The sequence below is a fragment of the Pseudochaenichthys georgianus genome, chromosome 5, assembly GCF_902827115.2.
Source record: "Pseudochaenichthys georgianus chromosome 5, fPseGeo1.2, whole genome shotgun sequence".
Taxonomy (NCBI): domain Eukaryota; kingdom Metazoa; phylum Chordata; class Actinopteri; order Perciformes; family Channichthyidae; genus Pseudochaenichthys; species Pseudochaenichthys georgianus.
The window spans coordinates 23,914,222-23,940,563 of NC_047507.1; the positions used below are offsets into that span (position 1 = coordinate 23,914,222).

At 39.9% G+C, this 26,342-nt stretch overlaps 1 protein-coding gene across 1 annotated transcript in view; it reads left to right on the top strand.

Annotated features, from left to right (window-relative positions):
• The first annotated feature begins 16,381 nt into the window (after positions 1-16,381).
• Positions 16,382-26,342, top strand: part of col2a1b (collagen, type II, alpha 1b) — a 47,192-nt gene continuing 37,231 nt past the window's right edge. The window contains exons 1-8 of the mRNA XM_034082246.2: positions 16,382-16,653; positions 19,905-20,114; positions 21,527-21,543; positions 21,979-22,011; positions 22,957-22,989; positions 23,219-23,272; positions 24,705-24,806; positions 25,706-25,783. Coding sequence (XP_033938137.1) covers positions 16,563-16,653; positions 19,905-20,114; positions 21,527-21,543; positions 21,979-22,011; positions 22,957-22,989; positions 23,219-23,272; positions 24,705-24,806; positions 25,706-25,783 — 618 coding nt within the window. The 5' untranslated portion in view covers positions 16,382-16,562. The remainder of the gene's footprint in view (positions 16,654-19,904; positions 20,115-21,526; positions 21,544-21,978; positions 22,012-22,956; positions 22,990-23,218; positions 23,273-24,704; positions 24,807-25,705; positions 25,784-26,342) is intronic.

Here is a 26,342-nt window from a genome sequence, read left to right on the forward strand (position 1 = left end):
TGTGTGTGTGTGTGTGTGTGTGTGTGTGTGTGTGTGTGTGTGTGTGTGTGTGTGTGTGTGTGTGTGTGTGTGTGTGTGTGTGTGTGTGTGTGTGTGTGTGTGTGTGTGTGTGGTGTGTGTGTCCCCATGCACATTGATGCATGTGAGTGGGTGGGGGGTCAGGAGTGCAGCATTGTGACAGTGCTGGCTTTTATTGGTTCAGCTGGGAGGAGAGAGTTGCAAATGTCAGAAGAGGACTTCCGCTGAAAGGTTTTACAGCAAGACTCCATCCTGCACAAACTCCCTCTGTGGCACAAATGGTCATCGGTGGAAAAGGTTTATACATTTGACCACTGTCACGCTCAAGTGTGAGATGAGGACCAGCAGCACAGCAGTTTCCTACAGGTTGTATTTCCTGCTATCAAGCATCCATCAAAGATTTGATGAATAAAGTACTTGATATTTATTGCAAAGGGAATTAACATCAAGTCAAGTAGAACACATAATATAACAATAAGAACCTCACTTAAATCATCTGAAATTCGACTAAATGTAAAAGCAAGCACTAACAACACCATTCCCTAAATATACAATGATGCCTGGAAAATCTAGCATACTATTAATTGTTTTATATTGGCAAGCTGCTTCATTAGAGTTGCAAGGAGGGATATTTGGAGTACTAAAGGGATCAACAGTGACATATCTGCTTTGGCCTTTAAACTTAAAAAGGCGTTTATCACAGGGGATTGTTTGAAAACAAGCAACACTGGTTTAGCTTCAAGGAACTTTTTGCCATTTTTCCCACTAATTAATCTTTTCTTTCTTTGTCATTTCTCTTTAGACCTGCAGGGGTACAACAAGCGAGCCGGAGTTTATTGAGAGAGCGATTCCAGATGGAGCCTGGATGGGCTGAGGTGGGGAGATCCTTCACAGCTTGTCAAAGGGGCATGAAAGCTCAGACTGAAAGCTTTTGAAGCTCTGCTCCCCAGTCAGTTGGGTGGGTGTGCATGAAGTAAAGAAAGACGGAGAGAAACAAATAGAAGGAAGAGCAGAGACAAAGACTTAAAGGAAAAAATGCCTGGGGAATAGAGTTTGTTTATTGATCACAAAACCCTTTCAGCCAATACAGAGCAGCGACACTAAGGATGTCCCACAAGAGGAGACAGCAAACCCACAACTCTTCTGCTTTTCATTAACACTCAAGGTTACCTTTTTTTTCCGACTCTAACACAGTCCAGCTTGAGGCACAGGGAATCAGTTCATCTTTCCAGCACACAGGCTCAGTGCTCAATGTGTCTTTGTTTTGCAGAAAACTGTCCTTTTCTTCTTGAAACAGGGGTCTCTTTTGGACAATTTCATATTCAAATCTGTCGAGGATGTAATTGTGCCAAGAGTTTATCTGTTTTCCACAACACCTTGACAGGGAAGAAAAATATCTTCTATTTATCCGCCTCTCTCTCTTCCCACTTTTCCCTATCCTTCTCTTTCCTCCTGGATGTATGTCAATCCAGTCATTCGTGGTTTTGGCTGGAGCTGCAGCAATATGTGGAACATTCCATTTACAGCAGCTGACACTTTTGCCGCCCTGTGATTATGCAACACTTTGGTCCACCACAACACAGCAGAGGGTTCAAATAATCAATATTACCAATTTGTAAATGCATTTCTAGTGTATTTATACTGTTACATTGTGATGATTCATACAATAAATTGTATAATTCCGGCAAATAAATGGAAACCTATATCTTTATTTAGAGACATTTTCAAGTTTGAATCTGTTGTATTTTAATAAAAAGGTATAAGTTTGTTTTGGAAACAAACTTATTTGCTTTCTTGGTGTGTAACGATAAGTATATCAAGACCACATGGCTGTACAATAAAGCTAAAGTTGTCTAGCTTAGCTATGCACGTAAACAGATAGTCTGGCTCTCTATAAAGATAACAAATGATTGTCACTGCATTGCCAGCTAAACAACTGAGACTCCAGATATGGCCTCTACATAACTGACAGATATATAGCATGTTGATTTGTGAGCTATAGAGGCGCTAGTAGTCGAATAGTTCTTCCTACATTTAGACAATAACCAGCTACGTGTTCCTATCTCATTGTGCTAAGCTAACTGGCTGCTGGTGGTATATTGATATTAATCATGTTAACCTGTGAATGCTATCAAGTGGAAAAGTGTATTTTTCCAAAATCCAACTACTTCTAGTCGGGGACAAAGACGTCTCAACAACTGTCCCATTAACAAGGCGCTGAATGATTGGCATGAATGGACTGAATACACACCCACTGAAACGTAACTTCAAGGATAGAAAGCAGGCGCTCTGTGACTTAATGGCATGTTTTTGGTCAAGTGTCTGTCATCTTGTGCTGGCGTACTTAAACCCCACCATTACCCCACTAAAAAGGAGACTCTGTGATCGGTAGATTACCCAACCAACTGTAGTCTATGTCGCATTGACTCTATTATCTAAACATACAAGAATACTTGCCTCAGGCAGAGTCTGGTGTACCATTGGCTATGGAGCTTTTTATAAGTTCCCCTGTTTTAATAAAGTTTTATAAACACCGAAAAGAAAAAGCGGCCATTTATTTGTATACAGCATCTGTTTGTGTGTCTGTGAGACAGACGAAGAGAGAGGGTGGGAGGACTGTCTGGATCAGTGTGTTAGCTTGTATAATGTATGTTCCCTGCAACTTGACACCAATTAATTTGACTGACGGCCTTGTAATTATAACCAAATGTAGGTGTGGTAAGTTAGAGCTTGGGTCTCTTTGACTTCCTGTCATTTGATGGGTACGTTTCTGGTTAAAGAGGTGGTGGTCTCACTTTGATATTTTAATTTTGCATCACAATAATTGATAGCTGTAGAAAGTTGCAAAGATGTATCTGGTTGTAAAATCTAGCCCAGAAAAAGGATCTATACAGAAAACTAGTTAAAGAAAGATAACAAAACAAAAATAACAAAAATGATGATTCTTCTGTTTTGCCCCCATGTTTTTCGTGACCTTTTTAAAAGTTTATCACTGCAACCTGTGAAGAATGTGGATGCACATGATCACCGTGCAGCTGCTCTCCTTTCTCTTCCTACCTGGACACTAAACATTAGCTCTAATGGCTCAATAATGCCTAAAATAAAGTAGATAAAGAATCTGAAAGGCCCTTTCCAACAACATAATCGGGAGGTGCTATATTTTATACTTTGGCATTTGGCCCGCTGTGCAGAAGTATGGCTGTGTTGAACCACTACTGACATTTATTTTCATCTGTACAACATGGTGCAACACCACAGATAAGAGAAGCCTTTGTGTGTAGGACCACAAAGACGTCCTTTTATGCTTTTTGGGGTCTTACCTTTCCTGTAGTTTATAGGTTTGTGTGCATGTATATGGTCTGAAAAGGCTAAAATCTCAAAGTTCACGAGGGAGTTTCTCTCCCACACACTCCCCCCTGCCTGAAACACCTCTTTTTGACTCCTTTGTTTACTTCCGTGACATAGTGACATCACTATGTAAGATTAGCGCATATATTGGCTAGCGCTCCAACACATATAATGTGATGGGCGGTTGACCAATCAAAACAGAGACGGCCAGCTAACCAATCAGAGCAGACTGGGCTCTGGTTTCAGACAGAGGCTGAAAAGAGGTGCTGCAGCAACCTGAACATTAAAGCATGTAAACATGTCACAGTCGAGGCTCAAAATAAAATATGAACCATAGCATTAGCATTATAGGACCCCTTTATGTAATTGTGTAGACAAAGTATTATTGAGAGTTTTCCACTTTCTCATTTAGTTGTTATTGTTCTCTTTCTGTTTTAAACACCTTTGTCTCTCCTTATTTAAACCAATGAGAGACAAACAAGTCCGAAAGGTTCAGATCATACTCATTCAGGCTTTAAATAGTTATTATTACTAAATCTCTTGACATACTCCGCTCCCAGGGTAACATTATCCTTAGCTTCACAATGAACAACACAAACTGCTTTTACTCAAAGTCAAATATTTCTTCTTGCCACCTTTAACTTTTCACCACCTGGTTTCATCCACAGGAGCACTCAGCTCCTATAAATAGGGCCATTCATGTGCCTGATCCACTGCAGGAAATGAGCTCCATACGTATAGAGCACAGAGACCCTACCATACAGTACCCCCTCACAAAAACAATTCCCCAGTGTTTTGACTGTGTCACAACCATCAATTATGAGATGCTTATCAATCAGGATATGTTTTTGATGTGCTAAACTGTGTTTTTGTGTTAGACTGCCATGGTGAAATATCATCTGAACAATGCATAATAGCAGTAGATGGCTGGATGAATTCCTGACATCTTCTTTTTTATTTATGGTACTTATATTTCATAACCAAATATCAGCTGGTAGTAAGACAATGCTTGAAGAAAAGATGTAAAAAGTATTTGTTCCTCCAAGTAAAAAAACACCCATGAGGACAATAAATACAATGCAAGCATCTCCTTGAATCAGAGCAAGAGAATCACTTCAGAGCAAGAGAATCACAGAGCCGTTTGTCACTCGCTCCTCCTCTCTTTGCTCTGATTTCTGTTTGTTTGGTCTTTTGTAATGGGAATTACAAATCTTAGCACAGCTGTCCCTGATTGGTCTCTAAACATAAACGGTATGCTCATGGCACCAGCATGAGCATAGCCAGTGAGAGATGGCATTTACTGTAGGAACATTTATAACGTTTTTGTATGCAGTACGTTACTTTTGGTTTGGTTTAGGGAGGGTGTGACTTTTTCATGTCTTTTATACATAAACATGTGTCCCCTCTGTGGAAAGAGATTCTGAAAGTTTCAGGAAAAAAGATTCGCTCACTTTTTGTCCTGATCCATTTATATAAAAACCTGGCCACTTTATGATGTAATAACGATGTCATAATAACCAACCAAGGTTATTATGACCAATTTCTTCAATGTGAAAACTCAAAGTGTTGCTAATTGCTAATAAATACTGCTCATTGAAATGTACCATAACATGACCATGCTTTACTAGTATGTATAACTGTGACTATGTTGGTCTATTATTTATGTGTTATTATTAGATTATATTCGTTGTCTGATGATTATTTCCTGCTAACATAGCTTTATTTTTATTTATTATGTCAACTTTGCACCGTAGTTGGAGACATTTAAGAGACATTTCCAAGACATTGGCAAAAGAAAATCTGGATTAACACATATTTTCATCAACTACTGTTATGTAAATATTTGGTGTTCGGCACTATCGATTTACAATGATGATTGCAGCAATTGGGTGCCATTAAACAATTTCAGGCGGGCGCAGCAACAAGTTGACATCAGTCCAATAAACTAAAGCATTTTGGAAAATGTAATGGAAATATTACTTTTGTGTTCATTTCATGTATTAACCCGAGGAACTACATTCACCTCATCCACTACTCTCGAGGTCTGTTGTTATTGCACTTGGTTGTCTTTGGCTTTTTTTGATACAACAAGATACCATCTCAACCGTGTGTATGAAACTGTTTCGGGATACTAAAAAAAAAAATATTACTGTTGTTTCCACTAGAGTCTTTTAATGTCCAAATACAAATTTACTTTTAAAAAGTATTGGTAGAGTAAACATTTTGAATCCGGAATAAAGGACAAACAGAAAGAGAACGGTTTACAGTTCAGTTTAACGCCTGCTGCTCAGATGGATGCTGTTGGAAATCTTAAGAGGCCGTGAAGAGCAGATGTGAGGGGTTAGTGCATGTGGGTCTTCATGGACCCTTAAACTGTCAAGTAGTCTTTCAACAACTAACTTTAATACATTTCAGCACTATGGTTCATAAACACAGCCAAGCTGTGAAACTATTGCGTATGTTTACTGACCTTTAATCATTTAAATAGATCAGTCAATGTAAACCATCAGAAATAATTTAATATTCAAATTACTTTAAGAAATGAGTGTTGTTTTTATTTCTTAAGCATGTCAGTGATCTTTTGCCAATGGCTTTTAATGTCATGACAGGATACAATGTTAAGAGGATTTTCAGATGAAAAAAATGTGATTTTCTTTCTAAAGTATTTCAAACAGCTAGCAGGAAACCTGACAGCCCTGAAAAAAATCCCAAAGCTGAGCTGTCAGAGAGGTGGGAACACTGGTCACACTGATAGACAAACCAGACACATTCAGAGAAAGGAAGAATGGGAGCAGGGAGTGAGAAAAATAAGTCAAACTTAGGAGAAATAGATTCAGAGAACAAAAAAACCTGTGAATCAAAGTCTAATGTTTCAGTTAAAACTGTATTTTCTCATTCCTGAGAAATAGATGTGATCCAGGTGATTCAGATCCAGGTATGAGTAACGCTGCAAGTACTTTTCATAATGAGAAAGCAATCACTGCTGTTGGGGTCATTATTTGACAGGATATCCTACTCTACTTCATCAATATTTTCATTTGAAAATATTTAAAGCAGTTCAAAAATGTATACGTCAGCATTCACAAATGCTCCTGAAGTTTCCACTGCTCCCCCCCCCCACCCTTCTCCCTCATCATCATCGCTCCTCTGACTCTATTTTGACTCTCTCTCTTTCTGTCTCAAAAACACATGCCCGGACCATTGATTCCAAGCTCTTCCAGAGATTTGGACTATTTCACAGCGCTCCCCACCCCCGACTCCTTTAAGAGATTTCCACCGATGCTGCCACGTTCTGCAGCTTTTTCCTCTTTTTTGACGTTGTCTTTCTAACTCATCTGCACTGATCATCTGGTCAATATCTGAAATCCGTCTCCTCGTTGTAAAATATATTTCTTTGCACCATTGATACCTCAAATGAGGTAAATGCTGATTTTCCCCCCCATGATCCACACTCTGAGTACCCCTTTCTTTATTTTTGTTAACTCAGGCTCACACTTGGGTGCCGACTGCTGCTAATTCAAATAGTGAGGGCTTTGTGCGAGACCGTCATTGACTGAAGCAAACATAATTTGGCTGTGTTGTTGACTGATGTGCTCCAGACAGAGGGGTGTCTTTCAGTCTGAATCATCAGGTACACGGACGTGTCCACACACACACACACACACACACACACACACACACACACACACACACACACACAGATATCTGCATTCACACAAAAATGAGATGATGATCCAGCAATGAAAGTTTAATGAATTGCCCCTCATCTCTCCAGCTGGCAATATTGCACAACTAAGTCTAAAAGAGTTTGCCTCAAAAATCATATTGGGGTGAAAACGTTTATTTCAGCATCAGTGGTTGCAGCACTTATTTTGACCTATATTGAAAAGTGAAAGCTTTTTGATATCTCTAAAAGATGCTATTTAGGTCTTGCAAATCTAAATTGAAAGGGAAATATTACACTTTCAGCTAATATCCCTATCCAATCAGAGGAAGAATTTTAACATCCTGTCCAAAACAGGAAAAACACTAAGAACACAGTGAAACCATATCTGCTAACAAATATAATGAACCCATTTGCTTTTAAGTCCCTGACTCTCATGCTGACATCAATAACCCACAGTTTGTTTAGTGGATACAGTTTATTTAGCCAAGCTGGAAAGCCATAAGTGTCCTCGTTCCCAGCCTCTTTTTTATGCTCCATCAATAAACATCTAAGTTCATATGACAAGACTGCACATTTTACTGCTGCTAATTAAGGGTTGCTGACTGATTTTGAGATGTGTGGTGAAAAAGATCATATTACTGTAGATGATGATTTAAGGAAAAATAAGTGTTGTGACGTTTCTATTGTACTTATTGTCCAAATGAGCTGATTCTCAAGTGTTGTCTGTGTGGCTAAATCCTGATATATATTTTCTTCTGTGCCATTAAACCCCCAAAACACTGTGCTGTTGCTTTAAATACTCACTAACAATAGTACCAAAAATGTGCACTATTTACTCCTGTTTGAGATATGTTTGCTACAAACTACAATGCCCAGCTGTTTCAAAAACTACATCCAACAAGTATTTTGATTATGAATCAATCTTTTTGATCAATATAGAAAATATTGAGAAATATGATATCAAGTAAGCTGACTGCTTTAAATGTCTTATTTCTCCAAGTAACAGCCCAACATCGTCATATGTAAAGAATTACATTATCCACAAGGTGAAAGCTAGAAGCAGTAGATTTGGGGAATTTCATCTTGAAAAGAGTTTTAGTATACTGTGAACTGTTTTCAAAACTTTAAGTCCTCAAGAGGACAGAGAAGGTTTGAGGCTAAGGCCCATAGACAGTTTTAGAAAGAAGTTAGAAAGCAATCAGAGTCGATAGCATTTTATTGTTTTTTCATGGGATTTACTGACAGCCATCCACAATATTCCCTGCCTTGATGTGTAAAAGGTGTCGATTTTGGAAACGTAGACAACTGAATCAAATGTATGGGAGAACTAAACAGTGTTAGTAGTGTGGGGAGTACACTCACTCTGACAATCCCCATTTGGCCCCATAGTAGAAACCAGGCTATTAGAAGTAATGTTATTATGGCTATAGGTAGCCTGACAGTGCGTTCTTTCACAGCCAACCCAGCTGGTGACGTCATGGCTTTTGTTATTTCAGTGGCGATCTCACATGGCCTCAGTTAAAGCTCTCCCTGCTGTGTGCACCTCACTCTCTCTCTCACACTCTCTTCATCATCAATCTCCTTCCCACTCGAGGCGTCCCACCCTCTCCTCCTCTTTCAGCTGTCCCCTCCCTCACTCCTGCCTTCCATCTCTCCCACCCACCTTACCTCTCACTCTCTTTCTCATTTTTGTTCTGCTCCCCCCCCCTCTATCTATCTCTTTCTTCTTTTTCCCTCCATACTCTCTGATTATATTTCCAGACAGACTTCATTCCTTAACAACTACAGACCTATATTCACCAACTCTTCCCATAATTTCCCGCCTCCTTTAAGTGCAGTCTTCTGTGTGAATATTACGACACAGCAGACTGAACTTCCTGCTGCTATAATTTATCACCACATCAAAAATTCACAGAGAAAATAGTTCACTTACTAGCAATTGCGTATTTCTTGAAAAACAATCTATATTTATTCAAAGAAACCCTCCTAAATGTATTCAATGTGCCCTTGCTAAAACCCATAAATGTTCAAATCCATAGGGAAGTTGTAATTAAGGGGAAAACAATGGTTTTGCCTGTCCCTATGTGGAAAGTATAATTCCCAATCTCTGGGTTCTTGGATCATTTGATAACTCAAGTGCCAGTGTATATGTTCTTGTACTTTCTGAATCATCAGGGATTCTTTCACCCTTAACCCGTCACCCTGCTGGAGGGGGACACGTCTGTCAGTTTAGCACAGAGGAGCTTTGCAGAAGTAATCAAAATCCTACCACAGGATGCTGCAGCCCATCTCTTTTCCAGACATAATTGAGGTTTGCAGGTCTAAAACAAAGCAAAGTCTTGTCTCGACTCATTGACAGCGATCTCTAATACTTTAACCAGGCGTGCACTCTCAAAGACACGGACATGAGAAGTGAAAAATATCAAAACTTCACCCGGACAGAGAGTATCATTTACACTGGTTTTCAAAGAGTTCTCTTCAAAGACAGTTGTGGGCTGCTAACTGAAAGAGATCATACACATACAGCACAGCACCTGACGGTATATCCTGCACTGAGACCATGAAGCAGCATATGTTCTCCTGTCAGGCACTATTTCAACTGTTGACACATTTCATAGTCCACAAAACACCTACTGTAGTAGCCACACTGCCAGTGACTACCAGCAGTAGAAAAGCAAGAGACTAGCTGATTTTAGGTCCCCAGCCTATGAATAGATAATTGTTAGTTCAGTGATCCGAAGACTTTGATCCCTGGGTTACGGAGGCTTGATGGGCATGCCACAAGATCACAAAAGGAAAACAATTACAATGTTCTTGGAGTTTTGCTTAACATAGTCAGACGCAAAAGTACCGAAACTTCTAAATTACAAGTTGCACATTTTCATATAAGATTGCAGAGCAGGAATAACATAAAAAACGTTGAGGGACAATTATGTAACACATAACCATTTACATGTTTATTATAAGAGGACTAAAAGTGAAAGATTAAAATTAGACACAACTCAACTTCACAAGTGACTACATTTGAACCAAAAACTAAGTCTTTTCCATCACCATGTTATTATGAGACATGCAGAGTTAATGTGTTTAGCAGCTTGCAGGTGTTTACAACAGGTTATTCCAATAAACAGCCACCAGTAATTACTCCACTTGAACCTGAACCCAATAAATGACCCTCACTAACAAACTAATAAGCAGTACAATTATCTGACCCACTATACAACCACAGTTCTCCTTTGATGGCCAAGTGGTGAGGAATAGCCCTAATGCTGCCGACCAGCTGCTCCAGTTTCCAATAAAGTGGATGGGGTCAAAGGTTGAAAGCTCACAGGTCACAACCTGCAGAGGGGTGAGGACCCTGCAGCAATGACGCTACCAAGCTGTCCCCTGCCATTTATATATAGCTGGAGTTGTAGCTGCAGTGTAGGAGTGGCTCTCCATGGCATCTACATGAGTACTCAGTAAGTTGATGTGATTGATAACTTCATGTGACAGAGTTAGAGCAAGAGTGTCATTCCTACACAAACTATGTGCTCAATCCAAAGGTCAGATGGGCTGTTGGGAAAATGGAAAAGGGTGTTGCTGCTGCATCTAAAACTTAGAGGTTACTAAGTACATTTACTCAAGTACTGTTACCTGCAACAGAGTTTGACAAAGTTGGATTATGGCTGGAAGTCAGATATGCCGTGATTATGGTCCATAAGGTACTAATTATAACAAAACTAATTCATAACGTTAAACATTAAACTATGGTCAAAGCTTCATGGGAATATTCTTTGATGCTTACAGTTTCAGTGTACAGATATCTCCGAGCACGTATTGTTACGAGTATGCAAACCCACTCCAATGCTATTATGTAATCACACACACCAATTACACCCAAAGATTGGTTGACAGCATTTAGAGTGACAATATATCGATGGGCTTATTTGTCACAGTTATTCAAAGTACTCTGCTGGTGTACAGCTGCAGTTCTTTAAAATTAGCACAGTAGTGTTTGAAATGGATGCCAAACTGACATTCAAATAACGCAAAGTCCATCTAATAAATATCCCTTCCTCAAATTTAGCACAGTCCTAATAAAACATTGCTTGTCCAGTATATCAGAATGGATAAATAAAACCAACCATAGAATAATAAACTACCCCTTTTTTTGGTGACTGCATTACATTGGTAACTGAAATTCACAAAACTGCACTTAAGTGAAGAAAAGAGATAATTTAACAACCTTTGTCTGTGTTCCTTTGTTTTTGTCAGCCAGCGAGACAAAGACAAGCCGAACACGTGTTGAACGTCACTGTCGAAAGCATTTATTCGATTGAAAATCTGTGTGCGAGCAAATGAGCAATGTGCAGACTGTTTGAGAAAAGTTCAGTTCTGAAGCCATAACAGAACCCGATGCTCCTAGAAACTGTTGAAATACAGAAACTAAGACACACAGGCAGCAGCCCCTCAAATAGTTATGAAACCAAATGAATACGGGGAGAAAACGTACAATTCATATCGACTGCAAGGGACACCTGGCTTCACCTGTGTTTTTTCAGTTTTAAAGCAAAGCGAAAAAGGCAATGATATATTTTAGTAAACAGGTGCAGATTTGCAAAAGCTTCAACCTTCCATCCATGCATTTGCACACACAACCTCACAAACACTTGACAACCATGCAAATATTTCAACCTCAAAGGGCTTAAACTGTGGTCGCCAAAAGGTGAGGAAACTTTTGCCAACCGACCTACCTACCATAAAAATAAAGATCGAAAACATTAAGATATTATTGACTATTATCTTGAGCCGCAGGTGTTATGGAGAAGACAACTGTGAAAACCTTTGGGTTTTGTCCAACCAACAGTTCAAAACCAAACAGATGATCATATTTGAGAAGGCACATCTGTGGCACTTCTTCCTAAAATAATAACTACAAATGTATTTAATGACAAAATATCTCTGATTAATTTTTTGTCATGACATTTTGTGGATCAATGCGTAATATCAATGAATGCAAGCAAGTCAGTGTGTTCTTGAGAAGCTTATCACAGGTGTAGGAAGCTGTTTTATAGATTGAATAAATGTATAACTTAAAGGAACTGTAAGTAAACTTTAAGAACTTGAAGGTCCATTACGTTTCTTTATATATTAATTAATAAAGTCTCAAGCGTGAATAGAAATGGGGTTGTGGGTCTTCAAAACACATTATGTATTATAAGTAATGCTGTCAAAATTATCGCATTAACTGCGGTAATTAATTTTTTTAATTAATTGCGTTAAAATATTTAACGCATTTAACGCATGTGCAGAATGGACCGCCCCATACATCCCACCAGTGGCCGCGCCAGAGTATGGCTGGGGTAGGCACAACCCATACCAAGAAATGGCTTAGCCCCACCATGAAAAATGATGTTAAAGTAAGCAAAATAAAGTCCACCAACTCGCGGAGTAAATTGCACAGACAGCAGTTAGCAGTGGCGGCCGGCCCATAGGGGCGCTAGGGGCGCCGCCCCACCTCTTCCCACATACAAAAAAAAATATTAAATACATTTTTCTTTTTTTAAATATATATTTTTTATTTTTCTTTTTTTAATGAACAAGGTAAATATCATACAATTGGTATCAGTAAAATGTATAATCTACAATAAAATCTCGTTTAAAATTGTGTTACGATGTCTAAAGTTACTGATAAGTCACATGTTTCCTGCCTGGCCTTGCCCGTGGCATTAGTTTATCATTACCGGGCGCCGTGCAAGGAGCCCCCGAGCCAAACAGCAGCAACCAGCACGTTGCAAAAGTCTCAATAGTAAACTGTGCCGCCGAAACATAATTTCACCCAATCAGCGGCGTCAAATATTTTGGTCACGAGGGCGCTCACGTTGGCGCCCACATTGCTTACATGCATTGACGTGAGTTGTTTTTTAGACTCGTGAGTGACCAAGGTGACGCAGAAGTTGGATGAGAATGGCTTCGTGTGCAGGTGGAGTCGCCGGACCTCGGTCCGCACCCAATTCCGTGCAAGAGCTATTCTCCAATCCTTTCGAGAGGAGAAGTTTGGGAGATAAATTGATACTTAAATATCTTGGACCGGACCAACCCGATTTGTATATATCGCAGCAAGCTCGTGAAAAAGACAAAATGTATCAACGAGGCTTCTCACGTAGCTGGTACACCAGAAAGGCATGGCTAGCTGGATGCAAACAGGTAAATGCTGTCTTTTGTTTCCCATGCTTGCTCTTCAAACAGCCGGGGACAGATACGATCTGTTCAGAAACTAGACAAAAGTTAAACAAGTACAAACCACAGACTGTCTGTATCATGGAGAATACAGTCGCTGGTTTATTTATGTCTGTGTAGGCCATTGTTGTGAGTGTGGACGGTCGGAGCATATATAACGTTAGCTTAGCCAAGCTCCATTTAGAAAACTCGCATTTTAAAAGGGTTTTTCGCCTGCCGTCTGTCTGCAGACTTGTCAAAGCGTTAATTCATGGTTTTTACTAACCGGTATCAGTATGTTGTTAATTCGGCATCATTTTGAAACGTGTATTACAATTAAATCACGGTAAAATATGTTCATCTTGTTGTAGTTGTAGCCCCCTTGCCAGCGATTCTCTCTCTAGTTTAGCATACTCAGCCCGACTCAGCCTGGTTGTTCCTGGCCCTAGAACCACGATTTTATGGGGCCAGAATAACTGTGAATTAGGACCCGCTAGCCGGTACTAGGCCAAGTGGAAACGCAACCAAAAACGGGCCCCGCATGACTCGGCACGCTTAAAGCGAGCTCCGCGCAGCACTGGAAACGCGCCATTACATCACTAGAAGTCCTAATTTAAGGGGTACATTTCTCCCAAAAAAAATGTTTTACTCACTATATCAACAGCCCCACCAAAAATATTTTCCACCAGCCGCCACTGGCAGTTAGTAAGATTGATTTCAGTAGCCACTTGTCTGGAAATACCGAAGACCAGAAACGGTTTTGAAAACTTTTGTCACGTAGTGATCGTCTTCTCAATAGAACATCTTTGATCATGTCTTCTGGCCAATCAGAATCAAGATAACGGCGTGGTGTTGTTGCAGGAAGTCCCGACTGACTTCATGAAGAAGATAGCAGGAAATGACGACAGAACAACTAAAAAAGACATCTCACACCGTGTCAGATTTTGGTTATTTTGGGGAGGTCGAGATAAATCATATTGTTTGGTGGATGCCGTTTGAACCAGAGTAGCAGCATGGAGGTCGGATCGTCACCAAAATAAATAAATAAGTGGTCCGAAAAAGGTTCATGACAACAAAAATACACATAGCCTTCCTCAGGCAGTGTGTTTGTACCGGGGACACCCCCTTGATGAGAAACTGAAATGATCGGGGAATCCCTCCGGAGTGGAGTCATGACGACTGGATCTGAATTATGTTTTCGTATTTGGTGGTTTGTGTCCCAGCTGTCGATCAGCTGTGCGCAGCGTCTCCACTAACTCTATATTCACTAGTTAAAGGAAATACAACTAATGTGTTGTGTTATATTAGCTGTACAATTTACCACATATGGTGTTCTTAGTTTCCATACCTCCTGTGTTTTATGAGCGACTTATCAAGTCTTAGCAAACGGCATAAAACATGATTAAACATGGTAGTATATAAAACCATGCTCGTACAACCTATAGAAATGCAAAACCGCATCATTTATGAGAAAACATGTCATAACATTAACACAACATATTCGAGGTGGTTTTAAATAACATATCCGTATTTATTTATTTCTCCAAGTTATGTTTTTGTGTGCACTTAGGAGTCTCAAACAGGCGTTTGTTTAATCATTTTAAGATTGGCTTTAATCAATGTTTGAAAATGAATTCTTCATATGATAAATGAGAGGTAACATTTTGTTTATGGTATTATTTCCACATATTTCTCCATTCTTCCTTCTGCCAACGGTGTCGCAGTTTCTCGTCTCTCCCGTTTTTGTGCTTAGTGCGTACGCATGGGTTAGAGTTTGCGTGGAGGACCGCACGTTTTCCCGTCAAGTTAGTATTTTATAAATCGCAAACATTGCGTAGAAACTGGCGTACGCCATTTTTTGAGCGTATATCCCTTTATAAATGAGGCCCCTGATCACAACGTTCACACTCTGTGGTCACGCGTACTCCACTAGCCCCCCCCCCCCCGTCGACTTTCCTGAAGTACTCCCCCGTTGATAGAAATCAACACGTAATGAATTAAGACCCCACGGTTTGATGATTGATAGGTGTGTGTGTGTGTGTGTGTGTGTGTGTGTGTGTGTGTGTGTGTGTGTGTGTGTGTGTGTGTGTGTGTGTGTGTGTGTGTGTGTGTGTGTGTGTGTGTGTGTGTGTGTGTGTGTGTGTGTGTGTGTGTGTGGTGTGTGTGTGTGTGTGTGTGTGTGTGTGTGTGTGTGTGTGTGTGTGTGTGTGTGTGTGTGTGTGTGTGTGTGTGTGCTGTCTTTCATTTTGACACACAGAAAAATGTTATAATAAACATACATACTGTATGTTAAATGGATATATCCGCCTTATTTCATTTATCTTTCCATTCCCACAACAATATACATAAAGAAATGGCATATTTTGGACATAGTTCGAATGGTGATTAATCATGATTAATTAATGTTTAAGCTGTGATTAATCTGATTAAAAATTGTAATCGTTTGACTGCCCGATAAGTATGCATTATTTGTGCATTATTGCATATTTAAAAATGAATATATAACCTTATAGATTTATAGTGGTAGGATGCCATGTATTTCTTCTTGTAGTTTGACTCCTCATCAACATTTATACAATATATGGACTGTTTCTGTCCGTGATATTGGGTGGCTTATTCTAATAGTGACTGTATGTGTATCCGGTCATTTAAAGTGTCATTTTAGTATTTTTCTTAAGAACACTGTCTGATGTATACAGCCACCTTGAAGTAGCCTTTTTGAAATATGACAGTGTGCGGTATTGTTGTTTCCACCCCATAGCACTTGTTAGAATATAAGGCTTTAATTTGCGTTTATATTATTGCACATAGCATAGGTCACAGACCATGGCAAATTGAAGAAGCGCCCTTAATTAGCGTAACGAAGTGATTCTGACATCACTATGCTTTCTAAGAACGAGGCGGGGGAGAAAGGGGGCTGGCATCAAACTTAGGGGGAAAGTTTCCGTTTTTTGGGTTCAGTAGCAGCACGTGGAGAAAGGAGTGGTCTGGGACTGGAATAATAAAACCTGGGAGACAGAATGGGAGGGAAGCTGGGCTCAGATTTCAGCTTGACAGGGGGTAAGGGGCTGGACTGATATTTGGGAATATACGAAGATTCATTGAAGGCAACGGGGACATAAAACTACAGCGTCTGGCCTAAAGCGGTCGGTGCTGAATTTCTGCTGCAGGTCCGGGTCCTGCCGCTGGATTCCCCCATTGGTTTTTTTGGGAACTGTGATTGAATTTTGTAACGGAGGACACACACACACTACTCACTGAGAGAAGCCTCCGATATCTTCGCACCTTTCTTTCTCCCTCACGGGCCCTGCATGTCTAATATTTAGACATGTTCAGAATAATGGATTCCAGGACTGTACTGCTACTCGTAGCCACTCAAGCATGTCTATTAGCCGTTGTAAGATGTCAAGAAGAGGACCGTAAGTGACATTTAATTCATCTCAAAGAGCTTTAATGAACAAGAGCCAAAGTTGTAATACGGTGCATTTTGAGAGTGCTTCGGCAACAGGTTTATCTTGAAAGAAAGCACCTGAGCTTTGAATGGTGAAGTGCTTGTGTGTGGGCGCTTGGAGGGGATTTGGTTATCCCCTCGCACCTTTTAGGCGCATAAAGTTCATGATTGCCTGGATTCTCTGCTTCATGCTAATGTGTCTGATTGATGATAGTTGTGGACCTTCTGTCTACCAGGATTGCTTATGTTACTGTGCTTGCAAGGTGTGATACAACTCAATATTAGAGTTGGGTACGTGCGCAAAAGTGATGCAATGGATGTGTGTAAGTTGTGCGCATAAATCAGTATATGCAGTTTATTGTTGTTGCTTTTGTGGAGTACACAACTTAATTCAATGTGTTATTGCAGTTTGCATTCATTGTCGTTGAAGTTAACCTTCTGGAAAGCGGAGTTTCAGACTTTGATCCGCTCCAGTGCAATGCCTCGCCGCCTCCCCCTTCTTTCTTAGGTTAAGCTGCCAGACACCTGTGGGTGCTTTAGATGCCTTGACAGACTCTCCTTTTAGCTGCAGATTTACTTAATATAGAGGATGAGAGGGGGAGGGGATGGGCAAAAAGGGAAAGGTTGTCAGGCTCAAGGGCCTTTAGTAAAAAGTATTCACATTCCATTGCTGTCAGAGGGCATCCAGGCGAATCCTGGCATGTTGGGGTGGAAAGGTGGACTTATATCCGATATTCCCATAAAAAAGTGTTTTTCAATTTATTTCATTTAAGAATCCAATAGCAGTTATGGTATTCTTTATACCTGCAGACGTTCTACTGTCTTTGCAGTATTTTAAATACAACTTGAGTAAGGTTATTCATCATCATTATTAATTTGAGTTTTTACGGGAGACATTTGAGGGAGAAGGAGCACCAGCATATTGGAGCCAGAAATAACGTTCCATATGATTGCAGGATTTCCATCTGCAAAAAAGATTAGCCATAGGCCGTGACAATCAGCCCAGGGAGAGACAGAGCCAAGGTAACAGTTAGCTGATTGGAAAATATTGGCTTCTAAAGCAAAGATAGGATGTATTTTCCTAGAAGAAAAAGGGGGAACATTCCCAAAGAAATTGTAAGTCTCAGGTTACCCTTTCCAATATCGAGTCCCCTGGATAAACTCCTCTTCTTTTCTCAATGTTAACTGGAGGCCAAAATGAATCTGGGAGACACTGAAGTGTTAACAGGTCTGATTGTGAACTCAGCACAGCAGGCTCAATGGCACCAATACACTCTGAGTGTTCATGTAGGAGAGGAGCCCATAATAAGATGGGGGATCAAGGGCCTAAAAGTATTTAATACAGTGAAAACTGAGTTGACTCCATACTGTCCTCGAAGTACACATGGGTTCACTTTAGAATTTTCATTGTTCATTTTCCTCCCCTGGAAAACAGTTTGGCTGCCAACACACAGGAGCTGAGACCAACAAATTATCCTCAGTGACGAAAAGCCAGCTTTATATCAGCTCAGAAGTACAGAGGAGCCCTTTACCCAGAGTATCAGGAGAATCTTCCATATTTGAGCCAATGAAGGGACAGGTGCGGTCTTCTGACAGTGCATCCATGCTTGTAAAAATAAATGTCAAACCTGCAAGGTATGTGCATAAAAGAAGACCTTTTTTTCTCTGGTATGTTTGAATTGGCATCTGACACGGCTATGGTTTCCAGATGGGGTTTAAAAATGTGCCCCATGTTGATACAAGGCAATAGTTTGTGAATTGCCCACTCTGTCCCCTTCCAGAAAGACCTCATTCATTGCTTCTGAGGTCTGTCGGGTTACCTAGACTTAAGCAGAGCTGAAAGGTAAATATAGCTACTGTACTTGCTCCTGTTCATCACAGTATGAACCCTGAGGCCTTTCTTTTGGTGGAACCACTTTCACCCCTCGGTGTGGGTTCAGTGGCTCCAATCAGAGCATTTCTTTGAGCAACTGTTTGGCTTTCTGTTGACTTTTTAGGAAGCTGTCAGACTGGAAAATGAACAGGAATATGGCTAATTACTGAGTTAATTGTTAAATGTCCCTGAGTGGTGTCATGTACAGCTAGTACAGTACCTGTATTGAAACAGGCCCCACCTCCATCAGGTTCAGCTATGCTCACTTTTCCAGGCTGTGGCCTGAAAAAAATGTCATATACTTAAAGCACAGTCTGTTAAGGGTGTCTCCAAAAGTGGCCTATATTTAACTTAAGGAATTTAGGTCTCCAGCTCCTGTGAAGTTTTTGGAGGTTTCCTGCAGGTCTCGCTCAGCTGTGATTCTGTGAGGCTACACTGCCACCCTGAGGCCATCTCAGAGGTTGCATTTGTGTGGATTCATTCAATAACTGGACTCAGTGGTGCTTATTTATTAATACATTGATAATTAACAAGATTTCATTGTTTTTAAAGATTTTGGGGAGTCTTTATCTGATGGTGTACTTTATAGTCCAGAGATAGACAGTAAATGTGGAGGGAATAGAGGATGTCAACAGAAGGGCAATAGCTGCACTAGAACCTAGAAGGTTCTGCAACATTATTGATACAAAAACTATGAATTGGAAATATTTGCTATAGTTTTAACATCTCAATTTTAAGATGTATTGGTTTTCTTTGTCATCTATCATAGTAATGTGCATATGTTTGGGTTTTGGACTGTTTCATTGTTGTTGGATAAACCTAGCAATTTGAATACGTCAAATTCAGTCGATGTATCAGTTAATCAGGAACATAATTGGCTGGATAATCACTTGAAAATAAAAGTTAGTTGAAGTTCTAATGTAGATGTCCTTTGCCCCCTTGGCAAATGTGACACCCTGGAAGATTTTAAGAGAATGTGTTGATAGAAATATACAAAACTTTAAATTCGTCATTTATAGTTTTGTATTTCATAACAAAGAGGTTTGATCACTGATCAAGTCTGTGTGTTGCCATATGCCCATCCTAACAGCTCAATGAAATGTAAACAAAAATGTTTTGTTCAAGCTTGTACTGGTAATGCACTGCATATGTGTTTAACACCTAAACAACATATTATTGACTTTGCTATACATCTCAAAGTCTTACAGTAAATACAATAATAGTTGTTGTTTATGTTTAAGACATTGCAGTGACTGCTTTTCATTCCTGACGCATAATCTCCTTTTTCCTCCCACCATCTACCTGCCTTGGCCTCTGTGTGTCCTCGTCTATGACCTCACACACAGAGGAGGATGTTTTAAGCTGTTTACAAGATGGACAGCGCTATAGTGACAAGGACGTATGGAAACCAGAGCCTTGTCGCATCTGTGTGTGTGACACTGGAACCGTCCTGTGTGATGAAATTGTCTGCGAGGATCTTAAAGACTGCCCCAAACCTGAAATCCCATTCGGAGAGTGTTGCCCCATCTGTGCACCTGACCATTCTCCACCCATTGGTCGTAATTTATTTATCTCACATCTCTTATAAATAAATTGCTTTACAACATCATATTGTTTACTTTGGGGATAAACTGACACATGGATATTTTTTTACTAATCAAAGGTTGGCCTCAAACACCAAAAAACGAAATAATTCATGCTATGTGTCAACCTTTGAATTTAATACAGTTTTTTTAACCCCAAATCAAACAAATGATAAGAAAAAAACAGCAACAGTGACACATCAGACCATTTCAGTGAAATGCTACCTCAACGTAATTTTTCCATAGCTGGCTCACCTTGGCCCCATCTTGTGTGAATACTCTTTTCTTCCCTGAGTATCATGAACACATGTGGGAATCATTAAGGAAATACCTCAGTGAAGCAGACTCGGCTTCACATTTCTACTCTATATCCTCTCTGAGGATTTCTGCAGATCTGATGGCGAGAAAAACTGTGACATTCCACTGAAACTCTTTAAAGGAACTATTTACTTTACATTTTTCCTTATAAACAACTTCAGTTTGGTCAGCATTTGAAATGCAAACACAGTCAGTTGAGGAGCATACATGAAATCAGAAGTGTCACTGTTTGCAATGCATGGTTGTGGATTAAAATGCTTTATAAAAATACTTACCTTTCATTTAAGGCAAAATTAAGTGCTTAGTAAGATATTGTAAGTTATCATAGGGCTGGCTATCGAAACTATCTGTCAGATTCATATTCTTGTTTACTTATTTTGTAAATATCTGATTCAAATTCAACATTATGCAGATTTGAGTCTGTTTGATAGATTAAAATGCCTGGAATGACTACTTCAATATAAAACACATGTAACGCTTTGGAAGTATGGCTTCTTTATTGAAATGTGTATCTGGTGTTCTAGAAAAACATTGTTATTTTCTTACATTTATTATAAAATATACTATTTTGGTTCCATTTGTTCAAAAAGTTGCGGCATTATAACCAAAATACAATTATTAACGATAACCAGCCCTATCTTACTAGTATTCACATTATATTATTGCTATTGCTCTTTACCAATGCTTATTAGAATGCTTTGAAACATGAAAAACAATAATCCAGCAATGGCCTGCATCAGATTTATTGCTCTGAAATTGGCGATTGCAACTATTTTGCTTCTTACTCTTCCTTTCACCTGCAGCCGCTTTGCTTCTGCTCTGAGCTCTTAAGATGGTGAATCGACCAACACTTTTTCTTCCTGATGGGCTCTTTGGGTGCCACACATACGATTAGGTGGTGCATGTTAGACTAGTTTAGTTTCGCAAAGTTAGAATTGCTATAAGCGTGTTTACACTTTATAGGACTATGTGAAACACTGTGCAACCCTCTGCGATTGTTTTTGTGTATAGTCCATTCGCTAACTTTGATCTGTTTTTCCCCTGTAACCTGCTTTACCACATAACAGGATCACCAGGAGCCAAGGTGAGACACCAGATGCTCTGTGTATGAGTGTGTGAGCTAGTGTGCATGCATATGTGTGTAAGTGTGTGTAAGAAAGCTCTCCAGCACCTGCAATTTAATCTGTAACTATCCCAGATAGATGGATTTAGAGGAGACTTTGATGTGAAAGAGCTTTGCCAGATGGATAATAGTTATTTCCACCTCAACACTACATGCCATATGTATATGTCTAATGAGAGTGTAGGATGCACTTAATTTCAATATTTTGCTGTTGCCCAGTTTCCCTAAAATGTAAAATGTTCCATAAGAGCTGTTGTTTATTTGGTCTCTTAAGGACAGGGGTCCAAAACATATGTGTAAGAAAAGACAGTCGGGCCTAACTGGTTTTTAATATATGTATATTTTTGGTGCTCCTAAACCTAATTGCTGTTTTCCTACCCTGTCTTCCTAAATTAGGGTCAGAAAGGTGAACCTGGAGACATCACAGATGTAAGTTGACACCACTCTACACTAAAAATACATTTCAATACATTGTTTTTAAATGCCATATCTTACCATTGACATACAAGAAAGTACAAAATAAACAATATGAAAATAAACCATTACAAGTATGAGTGTTATCCTATTACACATTATACAAGGTACAAAGAACTTCATGAACTGATGAATGTGTGCCGCCGTGTGCTTTGATAGAAATAGCTCATATTGAAAGTACATAATATGAGATGGATCACAGAGGATTCTCTTTACGCTTAAGTCAAAGAGAGACTAAAGATTGTGATGATCTTTCTGACCTACGACTTCATCAAAGTCTGAACTGAATGCGATGGCTTTGATTTCAATAATATTGAGTAATTGCACTTAATTACATTCCAGCATTTTACCCCTGTCTATGGCTCTATTCAAGACTAGCCTTTAGTCATTAGAGACATACCTGAAATGACTGAGTCTGGAGAAATAACTGAAGAAGTCAAAGCTTTAATACCATCAGGAAGAAAGAAAAGGGAGAGAGGAGGAGGCAAGTCTGTTAGCCCAATTGTCAGAAGACAGCCAAGCACAATAAAGCCTCCATAAAGGTCCCCACAGGCTAGAGGAGAACAGAGAGAGTAAACTCACTGCTGCTGCTGCTGCTGCTGCACCTGGACATGCTTAACTCTACACCAAGTTCAAGGCAGGAAATAAGAGGGCATTGTTTATTGTACATTTCCTACAATGCCATGCCCGAAGAGATTAGCAATTAACAAGCCTGTTCTGATGAAAGACAGATAATGCTTCCCCTCCGTGTGGCAAGAGAGTTAAACCTCACAAATACATCTGGTTGGTTTTGAGTATACATCAGCTTGTGCACTCAAATACACCCTGATACTCTACATATGCAGAACAAATATATAACATTTTCTAACATCTTGTTTTTTCTCTTTTTTGCTTGACCAGGTTGTAGGACCAAGAGGACCAGGTGGCCCAATGGTATGCATCAATTTCTGCATTTTTCCTTTGAAAGATATATATAGACAATTTCAGATTACAAAAAAGAGAAAATCTGCACAATAACCATACAAGTATTGTTGTAATTGCTAGTTGTAGTGACAGGAAGTGTGATCTGATTCAAAAGTGGCAGAGTTTATATCTGATTCTTCAACTCACATGTACATGAGAATGAACCTAAAGTGTAACTTCCCTGTCTCCTTTTCTCCAGGGCCCATCAGGAGAGCAAGGAAAACGAGGACCAAGAGGAGATAATGGAGAGAAGGTCAGTCAAAACAAATGTGAAACGATGTTGCCTCTATGTCTTGTCATTTTCAATTCAAAAACTAGACACACACTCTGCTCCTTTAAGAATTACAGTATGTCCTATTGAGTGCTATAGCTTTAGGTCTTTGGGGGGGGTGGTGGGTGGGTGGATGGTATCTGCTGCAGCTTGCAGGGTTGCAGAATGGTGGCCTTTCATTGAGCAGCTCAGTGTAAGTAGTCATGTGTCGTTCCCATTAGGTTGTGTGGCCTGCTGAGGTCTGGCTTGTTTAACAGATGTGGGACTCTCAGAGACTTCTCTCTATCAAGTCAGTCAGTGTGGGAAATCAACATCGCCGCACTCACCACGCTTTGATCATTGCATTAATGTAACAACACTTGGAGGTGATAATAGCTTCAGGCAATGAGTGTATGTCTTGTAGTATTCTTGTTTATGCAGATTTAAGCACAAAGCAGGCTTACTTTTGGCAAGCAGAGGTTGAGCAGCCTTTTAGGTGTGCAGCACATTCTTTGCTCGGGATCCCCTTGCAGGGTAATTTGCCACTACATGCACAGAGGTATGCCAGCTAGTCTGATTTGGGCTGATAAATCTACAACCTCTGCATTTTGAAGGTTTTTGAATTCTTCTTAACCCTTAAATATAATGTTTAGTTCAGTTCAAAATGACAACCTTCAGTCCTGATGGATCTCTGTTTGCTACCAGCCGGTCATGTGTCGTCAAGGTTACTCATGTAGACAGTCAGAGCAGACTGGAGAGGGATCAACTGAGCATTAAGCTTCTGTCAATAGTTCCTGACTAATGTAGTCCAGTGGTGTGTCGTCTGCCAGCAACTGTGTCATGGTGTATTCAAAGTACTTCTCAGCTATGATATTGGCACAAAGTCCTGAAGTGAATCAACTGTGACCTGTAAAGATGATTATTTAACACCATCCTGGGCTCAAACAGTATGTGCTTAGAAATGCAGTGGATTTGGTTCATTTTAAAGTTGATATAATATCAGAGCCAAATGTTTTTTACTCAATGATATGTATTTTTCATTTGGATATCATATACAATTGGTAGTCTCAGTTGTCACGAAGCATATTGTACATAGACATTTTAAAATATATTATATATTTGAGAATAGCGTCAATTATTATCAGATTTAGTAGATGAACAGGATTTTAGGAATTGTTTGTGTTAAATGCCATAAAGCTTCTTAAATTAGAAAATGTGCGATTTATTGTTTTTTTAAATGAAACAAACTAAGTTTAACTTAGGGTTTGACTTTGGGAAACTATATATTTGTTTCACTTTTTATGTACCCACTAATTGATGGATCTGACTTATTCTCAAGAGCTTGCATCATTGGTCATTTCAGTTACAAATAGGAATAACATTGATCATTCGCTATGAGCATTTGATTTATTGCAATATTATCTATTTATTTCAGGGAACCCTTGGTCCCCGCGGCAGAGATGGTGAGCCTGGCACCCCCGGAAACCCCGGCCCCCCTGGACCTGCAGGGCCTAATGGACCCCCTGGACTTGGTGGAGTAAGTATCACATGACAAAAATGGGCGGGTTAGCATTCACTGAAGACATAGGATCAGACAGGTTGAACACTGATGCAAGGCCAATAATGGGTTTACTCGGATTGGCCGGAAAGAGAAGAGAGGATGGGAAAATGGAGCCGAGAGATGATCGAAGAGCACAAAAGATGTGGGAAATTTTTTGGAGTTGGGAGGAGCTAGAAAGACAACAGCAAGTAGATGCAGAGAGGGAGAATAGAGCGAATGCCTCTCATTCTTTGTAAGAGAAAAGGAAGGAGGAGGTGGAAGGGCAGGAGGTAGTATCATAGACTTGGGGAGGGAGGGGAAGGAGCTTTTCCTGGGGGGGAACAAGGAGACTCTTTGTGAAGAGGAGAGAAATGAAAACTGTTCACATGCCCTCTGTCTCTCGTCTGTCTGCATCAGGATTCATATAATAAGCTCTGCTGCCCAAATTCTATTAAAAGCTGATCCTGTCTCCTGCCAAAATGACACAGCATCCTCCAAACTCTGCGAATAAAAGACAGCATATTTGGCTTCCAGAGAAATACTCTTTGGAATAGACACTGAAACCAAACCTTTAAAGTTAATGCAGTCTTTCTTCTCCTTTGTTAGCGGGCCTGCTATATATTCCGAGCAGATGCTTTACCCTGCAGTCAATCTGAAATATTGACCTTAAAAGCCTAATCACTGAGATGTCTTAAATGTTTTTTAAAAGTACCTGAAGATGGCCTTGTTAGCCACATTTAGAGCTGCATTTCCAGCCTTAGGTCATTTGTTGTATGTCATTCCCCTTTCTATCCATCTCTTTTCCCCCCATTTCTTTACTTCCCTCTGTCACTTCAATGCTACTTTTATATATCTCGATACAAATCTTATTGATCCCTTTCCTTTGCCTTTTTCAGAACTTTGCTTCTCAGATGGCAAGTGGATTTGACGAGAAGTCTGGCGGCGCTCAGATGGGTGTGATGCAAGGACCAATGGTGAGCGAGCGATGAGACCTGCTGCCCCTCCCGTCATGTGTTTTGTTACAGTCGGCTGCTTATGTATCTGCCTGGATGCTACAGTCGTGAAGTGGGTCAGGACCAAGGACAAATAATAATACACACTGCCCTCCCTAATGAAGACCTGGGTAACAGATTTGTGCTGGAAGCGTCTTGACCCAAACCGCACTTTTACCAGCTCAAACAACTACTGCAGAACATGTGGTTATCAAATGTGAAAACTACAAAATAGAAATCACCACCTTTACCAGGAGAGCAGATACCCATAAGGATTAAAAAGAAAATCAAGGATGGGATGAAGACTAATTCAAGAATAATCCCAGGGATTTGAAGCATCTCCAGTGCTTTTCCCCTTCCGTTGTTAATAGTTTTGGGAAGACAAAGGTCGGTCCACAACTATTGGAGACAAAAAACCACACAGTTCTAGGTCCTCTTGGAAAAGAAACACCTCAAATGGACAGAGGGTTATTTTTACAAATTAAGGAAACAGCCCTTGATCATCATTATATTTCAAGCCCATGAAAAACCGCCGCTGCCG